The 9,058-nt window shown below is 43.3% G+C and overlaps 1 protein-coding gene across 1 annotated transcript in view; it reads right to left on the bottom strand.

The window, feature by feature from the left end:
• Positions 1-1,343: 1,343 nt before the first annotated feature.
• EPS8L2 (EPS8 signaling adaptor L2) overlaps positions 1,344-9,058 on the bottom strand; it is a 118,611-nt gene continuing 110,896 nt past the window's right edge. Inside the window, exons 19-21 of the mRNA XM_090032401.1 lie at positions 6,521-6,704; positions 5,476-5,608; positions 1,344-4,317 (exon numbers count right to left, since the gene is read on the bottom strand). Coding sequence (XP_089888527.1) covers positions 4,246-4,317; positions 5,476-5,608; positions 6,521-6,704 — 389 coding nt within the window. The 3' untranslated portion in view covers positions 1,344-4,245. The remainder of the gene's footprint in view (positions 4,318-5,475; positions 5,609-6,520; positions 6,705-9,058) is intronic.

Below are 9,058 nucleotides of genomic sequence, written 5' to 3'. Positions count from 1 at the left end.
TGCAGTTCAAGCCCTGGACTGGGGCTGGAACAGAGAATGCAGCATATGTGGTGCTCCACCAAACCAGCCTGTTAGCTCTGACCATGGCTTGATCCAGCTTCCAAACTGGCTCAGAGATTCTCATCTGGTCCACAGGCCTGGGTGAGTTTGACATCCCTGTCCTAGACCTCTTTTAGCCTCAAAGCACTTCTCCATAACTTTTCTAAATTACTCAACACCTGATTGAAAATCACTGAGTTAGCATCAATTCAGAAAAAGCAGGGAAGGGGGGAGCAGGGGAATAAAAGGATAAAAGGGTTAAGAACGACTGATCTAGCTGGTGCAAGGTAAGGACAGCAGGGACAGGACCAAACCTGCCATGTTCTGCCCTTTTCACTGTCTGCTCCTTCCCCACCCCCAGTCTGTATCTTAGGAGGTAAGGGCAATCACAACCACACCATTGAGGCTGCTCCTTCATGGTCTTACACAGCAGTGACAGGAGCAATCTGCCCTGGTAGCCTCTCTCACTGGCCCCAAGAACGTGAGAGGAGCAGAAGGAACAAGCCTGGCTGCAACCTGTTGTCTGCCCACCCCAGGACAGGGGAGGGTCAGGGAGGGCAGCAGTAGCAGTTCCCTGAGAAGCCATCACAGGCAACACGGGTGGGTACTGGATTGTAGGGAGGAGAGTATTTACATCCACAAGGCACCCTTAAAGGGATCTTGCATCACCACAGCTGAGAATTACTGGACTAGACCCAGTTCTAATTCTGAATGACCACTGCATTGGTGATTTAGCTTCTGAAGGTTAGATGTTGAAAAGCTAAAAGGAATATGTTATTATTAGGGACCTACTGAATTCACTGCAGAAGTAGCATGCGTGGCGGCTCCTTTAATTTTGCATGTCCCCTCCATGCACCCCCCCCAGCCAATCAGTGGATCCCTAATCAGCAGGGAAGCTAAAACCATGGTTTTAAACATGGAGCTGTTTAGCTTCGCTGTAGTCAGCAGCAAACAGCAGGGCCGTCTGGGGCTTCTCAGTTAATCAGTGACGGGAGGCAAAAATAGCACCATATTTAAAAACACAGTTTTCACCTCTCCACTGATGGGGAGTGAGCTGCAAGTGGGGCCCCTCCACCAATCAGCAGGGAGCATGGAGAAATCTGCAAGATTAAAGGAGCCACAGCGCACCCCACTTCTGCCATGAATTCAGTAGGTCCCTAATTTTTACAGTTCTGCTGTTGCTATACATCACCAGTCTCACACCAGCAAAATGTTCTGAAAAAGACAGCCTTTATGCTTGGCTGCTATGTTCTGTTATTTTCACGCATATTCCTCTAAGACACAGAAAGAGAGAGTGCTATATGTATAACTTAACTAGTTTAATAAATCGTATGCAGTGCATGGTTACATCATTTTATTCTTAGTCCAATTACATTCATGTACAGTACATTATAGTTTTATCTGCAGATAGTACAAATATATCAGATGCATAGCTCAGTCATATGGAAATTTTAAAAAGAGACATCTGTCATGAGGTTTAATGAAGTTTTTATTTTAAAAGGTGCTTTCTTGGCTCTCAGCTTTGGCAACAATTCTTTGCAGAACTGTTGTTGAGTATTGCTAGCATATATCCAAATAGGGTTGATTTTTGTTTCTTTTATACACAAAGACCAAAAAATGGTGTTATGTTTCTTAGTGTCCTAAATATTTAACCTGCCTTCCACCCTTATTCCCCAGTATTGATGCTTGTTTCCCCTCCATCCCATTTGAGAGCAAATGGCTCTTCAGGAAGATGATGCACTTCATTTCTCCTTTAGCCAAACCAGCATCCTTTTTCAAGTTCCAACTAACGTGGCAAGTATGTTGTCGGACGGAAAAGAACATTATCCTCTCAACCTGATGAGTTTTCCTTCCTGTTGCTCTATCATAGTTCCACTGGTGCTAAAAAGGGCTGTCTGAAAGGCCTTTTTATATCATCCACTTGAAACATTTTAAAGAAAAAAATAATGCATCAGCGTCCTTTAATTTAGAAACCAATTCTCTGCATCCAGTCCTCCATGTACAGCTGAATACAGTTCAGTATCATGAATCAAGGTGTGTTTGATTAAATATACAGGTGTGGACCCCACCTCTACAAACTCACGCCTGGAACTCCCACTGCAGGCAGTGGGTCACTGGTCACTGTGCAAGATAAACACATGTGCAAGCTTTTGTAGGAACAGGGCCAGAATTTCCACTGGGGTTAATCAACGTAAATAAGAGAACAGATCAAAGTTACTTCCATCTCAGACAGTAAATATTCCCATCAATATGTTTGCCTTGCCCACTCCATCAGGCTGGTCTAAGAATAAATACATATGTCTATGGTCTGTCAACTGAAAATATGCCGGTTTTGCTGTGCACAGTAAAATCCATGAGATGGACCCTATACTACAGGGGTGGCCATGAATGCTGCATGCCCCCATAGGCTGGGTTGTGGACTCAGCAACTGCCCACAGGTGGTATTGGCGACAGGGGTGGGGGCAGGAGTTCCTGCAGGCAGCCACAGCAGTGTCAGTGGCGGGGTGGGGGGGGCAAATGCCAGCTGGTGGTTGGCAACCACCCGCAGATGCCACCAGCAGTGTCAACAGCAAGGGGGGTGAGAGGTGGAGAGCGGCGATCGCCTGCAGGTACCACCAGCAGCATCAGCAGCACTTTTGGCAGGGGTGTACTGCCAAGCTCAGGGGGTGCATGTGCAACCGCATGCACCCCCGTGGGTCGCCAATGCAGGTGGTCAGCCTGCAGCTCTGGAGTCCAAACTTCCGAGTCTAAACTGAGTAATGTGCTTGCTGCAAGTGGTTGTGTCATGTGATGTGATGTAACGGCTAAGGAAGCTGATCACCATGTGCTTGTGCAAAGATTCAAGGAGATGCATATTAACTTCTGAAGAGGCTCTGGAGCTGCGGGTTGGCCACCCCTGCTATACTTGTTCCAACTTTTTGAGTGTAAATTACAACTGCACAATTACCGGATCTTATTACTTTCACTAGGCATCATGTCTTCATGCTTAAATCTTGAACACCGTAGATGATGTATGTGTTTATAATGGTTAGGAAAAACAGAACTGACATATTAACAAAGGCACTGACATGATTAAGTAGGTTTTCAGACTTGTTTTCAAAATATTTTTCATTTTTAAACAGCATATTATATGGCCTTTTCCACTTGCATTAAACTTACTAGATGTTTACTGTTCAGATTGCTATTTACAAAATTGTTATAATAACTTTAGAGCAGGGCCTGTGAGTGCACACATTGGGAAGAGTGTTGTGTGTGTTTTGGGTCAGGAGCATGCTTTATAGGCTTAACTTCCGACTGATGAAGTCTTGGGTTTGGCAACACTGCAGTTTGCCAGTAGGGGAGTAGTATTTAGTTATTGCTGAAGATCCCTTAAGGTCTTATCCATGACTATCCACTGTGTAGACTGATGCAGTCAGACAGGACTTGCCAGTTGGAGATTTCAAATAATTTCAGGTTGGTACTTGTTCTGATCTTGCTAGTTAAAGCCCTTGTCTGCTTCTCAAAGATAGCAACAGCCCCGTGTGTGTGCTTAAAGAGGAGGTCCCAGCCTACAATAGTTGCATTACACAGTAAAGTCGTGTAATAACAGGCCCAGTCCTTATTTAAAATATTTTAAGGCTTTGAAAAGAGGGGGGTGGAACAGAAGAAGGAAACATAATTGCCACTGGATAGGATACATTGCTTAATACATCTGTCACAAAAGGCAGTGTGGGGGAAGAGAAGAAGTGTGTGTAAGGGGGAAGGGCATGTAGTCTTCTACTAGTCTGGTACAGACACTCTAAGCATTGCTTGTTCTGAGCATTATTTCTAGTTGCCCTCTTCTTATCAGACCATACAGCAGTACATCATAGGCTTTGAGGGTGCATTGCTTGCTGAAATCCAGCCTTGTGCTGTTACATTCAGGATCACATGAATGACTCTTGATCCTGCTTACGTTCTGAACTGCATGCACATAACATTTCAGTATAAAATATATAGATATAAAAATAATACTTCATGCAATACTAAAATTTCTCTCCCAATGAGCTAGGATCTTGGTGAGTGAGTATCCTCCTAAATAACAGTGTCCATGGAAGTGTTGCTTTGATGGCAATTACACTGCAAGGTGGTTGATCTCTGTCATCTCTTGTCTGGGTCAGGGCCCATTGCTCTTATTCCCTTTTTCTGTACTACTAGGACTAATAGCTGAAGAAAGCAGATAGAACTTTAAATTCCAGAATCAATTCTCTCCTGGCGGCGTTTCATAATTTCCTGAAGCTCTGACTCCCCTCTGCTTTTCTGGAACAGAAGCAAAATGTAAAGACATCAATCCTTTTAAAAATACTTCCCCTCCCCCCCCAAAAAAGTGATAGAGGTAGTCAAGAGCTCTTGTACGTATTATAAACTGTTTAAATGCACCTCACAAAATGGCTCCAGAAATTACTGTTTTGCTAGGTTAGTTGCATCTGAAAATACACGTTGACATCTTTTTATCATGGTAGATTTCGATTTGATCAGGGATGTTTTAGGGTAGGTGTGGCCCAGTTGCAGCACAGGTGTCAAAAGTGACATGGGTAGCCTCTGTGTATGGCACATGGCAGGTTGGGCAAGGGACAGGCAGCACAGTGACAGATAGAACAAAGAATAGAAAGCAGAGCAGCAGAGCAGGCAGGGAGCTCAGGGCAGGAACCAGAACACAGAGCAGCAGCTTGGTCAGGGATTGCAGGGCAGGTAGCAGAAAGCTGAGCAGCGGATTAGGTAAGGAAAAGGGACTGGAGTGGCACTCAGGGAGAGCGTGGGGCTAATGCCTGCCAAAAAAGTTGGCCCACATGAATTTAGGGACAGCATTCCTGCATTGGTGAAGGGGGTTGGTTCAGATAACCAATGAGCTCCCTTTGAAACCCTATGGTTTTATGATTCTATCACTAAGTTAATAAGGTAAATCTTTTCTTTGTTTTATTCCACTGAGGTTTTTGCCTGTTGTTTCACAGTTGTAGTTTTCACAAGATTCTATTTCTCTTAGGCCAAGATGTGTTATTACCACGTGTTGAATAAAACATGCTTTTAACATGCCTATTTAATGAAGCTCACTAATATTTGTGATCCTGATTGTTGTTTAGCTACAACAGTAGTCTTCAACCTTTTTATGGTGAAGATCACGTTTTGGTGCCCCAGGATCTACTGCCCCCTCCCCCCCATCTGCCCCATCCACTGCCCTGCCCCTGGTCCCCTCCTCCCTCAGGCCCCGGACAAGCTGCCGGCCTCTGACCCCACTCACCCAGCTTGGTTTGGGCGGCAGGGGTTGTGGCTTAGCCCAGCCGTGCATGGCCTGCCGCTCCCAATCGCGGAGCCTCTGACAGACTGAAATCAACTGTCAGAGGCTCCACAATCAACCAGTTGATCAAGATCAACTGGTTGGTGACCACTGAGCTACAAGTTTTTGGGTCAGTGTCTTACCTCCAGGAATGTTTTTTCCACTGTAATTTTACTATACACCCTCGCTCCTTCTTCTCCACACACTTTCTTCAGCTCATCCCTGTTCAGGGAGAAAAGCTGGGCTCCAGTCAGTATGCCAAGGTGTTCAACAGTCCTAGGTAAACACAAGTGGTATCATGACTGTTTTACATTAGGCTCATATGGGATTGGGAAAAGAGACAAAAGAGATAAACCAGTAAATGTGTGCCTTATAGCAGGATACTATCCATTTAAAAAGCCACCAGGAAATTAGCCTTCTGGAACATGAGTATATTTCTATTTAAGAATCTTATTGCTAAAAGTTAGTGGCTCTTGTTTGGTTTTTATATAGAAGTTAATTATAATCTCAAGGAAAGAGGTGTTTGGGACCAATTCATCCCAGGCATTGGACCCCAGAATTAATAAATTCTAATCCCAGCTCCCCTATGGACCACCTCTATAGTCTTCAACAAATTACTCAAGGCCAAGTTTTTCAGGCTTGAGATGCAAGGTTGGCACCTAGGATTTTTAAACCAACAGGCATTAGGCATGCATGTACCATTACAATTCTGGCCCTTAGTCCCTCTGAGCCCTTCCTTAAAATATTTTATTTTGTAAAGTGCTTCTGTGTTCTCAGCTGTAAGGTGTTCTCCTGTGACCCAACCCTGTCAGCAGGTGTCAGTCTTGCCAACTCCATTACAGGAGGCTTATTGTCTCCACCCTGGTTATGAGGATAGTAGAAGTGCTCTTCTGAAGAGCTCAACAGTCCGCAGGGAGGAGCTTCAGGGAGAGCCACACCAGGGAAGAAGAGAAGGGCTGTAATTTGCATTGTTTGTTGTCTCTGAGTAATATAGGAGGGAGAAAAGAGTAACTCTGAGCTCTTTACTGGCTTCATGGGACGTATCTGGATGTGGGTACAAACATGCATCTTGCTCACAAACTATATACATTTATAAAAATAGGTCTTTCCATTCCAACAGAAGTTTCCCCCAGCTGCCCCTCTCTAATGAAGATTTAGTACATCATCTAGCATCACGTGGAAATTTACCCTTTGCTGAATGATTTTGCTTCCAGCCAAGCTTTGACTTCTTCAGCGGTGGACTCAAATGTTAGGGGCACGAGAGCTTGTTGACTCTTCTCCACTCTGAAGTTTCTCTGGGGAGGCTGGATTTTAATATTTGTAATCTTCTTTAGTAGCTCATCATTCACCTCATCCATATGGTGAATCATTTCTAGAAAACAGAGTATGCTTTCAGATGACAAATTAGAAATGGGGGCCTGAAGTTCTGTCCTAAATTGCAATCCATTGGACTCAGTGGAAGGGGGATCACATGAGTTGTTAGTAAAAGTAGGGGCTGACTTTGCAGCTCCCTCATTTCTATAAAAATTTGAAAAATGTAGGAAATCTAGAAGCATGTTTAATTGTGTATTTTAACTTAAAGAACACCATTAAGTCTTTGCTGGAGTCCAACTGAGCCATGACATTTTGATCATGGAACCCACCCCAGGAACAACGTACAAAGGAAAAATGAATTGTACTACTGTCATTTTAGAAGTGCAGCAGATAGATGGTGCAGTCTGTTAGATTAAGTCATTTCCCACAGACCCTAAAGCTAGCAGCTGCTTCTTTAAATTCCCTTTTCAGCTGTAGAAGTCTTCTCCCTGTCTGCTTTTAAAAGCTACATTTCTAAATACCTCTTCATAAGTATGAAGAGAATGAATCCAAAATAACAGCCAGATGCTCATCCTCATGGCAATTTTTGAATCTATTCTTAGGTTTCAAAAAGCTAGTTGTGGGTTTGGAGTAGGAATATTGTCTCTTAAAATGATTAAGTCATTAGTGGAAGTGTTGTATGCATAATACCTGGAGCTCTGTAATGCAACGTCTTGGCCTAAATTCTACAATTCCAGCTGGACTAATTAGAGAATTTTAAAATAGCTATTGGTGATGCTGAGAAAAGAGAGACAGCCCACAGAGATCAGACTGCATCATATAGCTGTCTGCTACCAGATCTGGACTAGGCAGTAATGACAAAGGGAATACAACTCTAACTGCTCTATGTAGCTCTCCGCTGGGTGTAACTTGCCAACCTCTAAAAAAATACCTGAAGGCTCTCTCTTTTGTATACTGTGGCAGTGGCATTGGTGTGAATTCACTGCTCATTGAACTGAAACATTATGTGGGATTTCTTATTCACATAATCATGATCATTTACTGAAGCTGTATAATTTCCAAAGGAAAAGAATGTTCTACTTTATGGTGCAAAATTGCAAATTTTAAATGACTGTTTAATAAATGTATGTATTAAGGGGCTGTTTTCAACTGAACAGTAATTTTCATAAGGTATGAGAGAACTTTTCTCACACCCTGCAAACCAACTTGTTTTCAGCTTGTTGGAGCTTTCTTACTAGTAGGCCTTGTCAGGACATTCTTATTGAAAAGTGCTTGCCAATATTTTTTAAAAAGAAGTAAAGTTTGACAAAAAAAAGATTTTTTTTTGCTGGAAACTTATTAGGTGGATCAGGTTCATTACTATTATTGCTGGTGGGCTGGTGAACAGTACACAGAATCCCCTTCCTCTTTCATTCTTGAGATTTTAAAATATCAATCCTTTGCCCTGATTCTGAAGAGTTCGGGGGGGTGGGGAGGGCAGGTCAGCAGGGAATGGGGGATACTCTGTTTACCTGGGCACTCCTTGGGGTTACTAGAAACAACAGCAATAAACTGAAGGACAGCAAATTTAGATTGGACATCAGGAAAAAATTATTTACGGTGAGGGTTGCCAAAATATGGAATGGGCTTCTGAGCGAGGTGGTGCATTCCCCTACGTTGGAGGTGTTTAAAAGGAAATTAGACATGCACCTAACTGGGGTTACGTGACCCCAGTGCTCTTTTCTGCCCAAAGCAAAGGGTTGGATTTAATGATCAAATAGGTCCCTTCTGACCCTAGAAATCTATGAAATATATGATGACAATTCAATGGCATGCTTTTAGTTTAGCAGGACACCAAGGAAGCCATATTCCTACCTACCCATGAACTAATGCAGTTGTAGAAGGAATGGTTCCATGTTGTGGCCATCAGGGGAGAGATTACTAAGGCTCTTCTGAAACTATGTTAAGCAATAATCTAGACAAGGGATTGGTGGTGACCAATAGAGCTGCAGGTCCACTTTTAAAGTGATGGCTTTATACACATATAATCTATTATGCTTAAGTAAGATGGGAGGTGGTGTGGTTGGTTACTTAGCAATATCCACAAAACAGAAGGAATTGTTTTGCACATGGAGTACTACAGGTTTTGCATACTAGGGAATACATAAAGAACAACACTACAGAAAACAACCTTGATGGTCCAGATATAGCTATTGCAACGCATTGTTGGTGCCCCTGTGGGCACTGAGACACTTGAACTGAGGGGGGTTGAGACTGGGGCAAACAGAGAACACTCAGCTCAGTAGGAAAGAAGATGGCATTAAGCCACCTTTGTGCCCTCTGAATCTTTGGCTGTTTTTTTCCCCAACACATGATTAAGAAGGCTGGAATAGGCAAAGAAGCTACTCTGTGGGCTGTAGCCCTGCCTGATTT

Source organism: Crocodylus siamensis, chromosome 2 (genome assembly GCF_052110815.1).
Source record: "Crocodylus siamensis isolate JL-2025a chromosome 2, ASM5211081v1, whole genome shotgun sequence".
In the NCBI taxonomy this organism is placed as follows: domain Eukaryota; kingdom Metazoa; phylum Chordata; order Crocodylia; family Crocodylidae; genus Crocodylus; species Crocodylus siamensis.
Note: the sequence above shows the minus strand (reverse complement) of the source record. Positions and strands in the feature narration are given on the sequence as shown.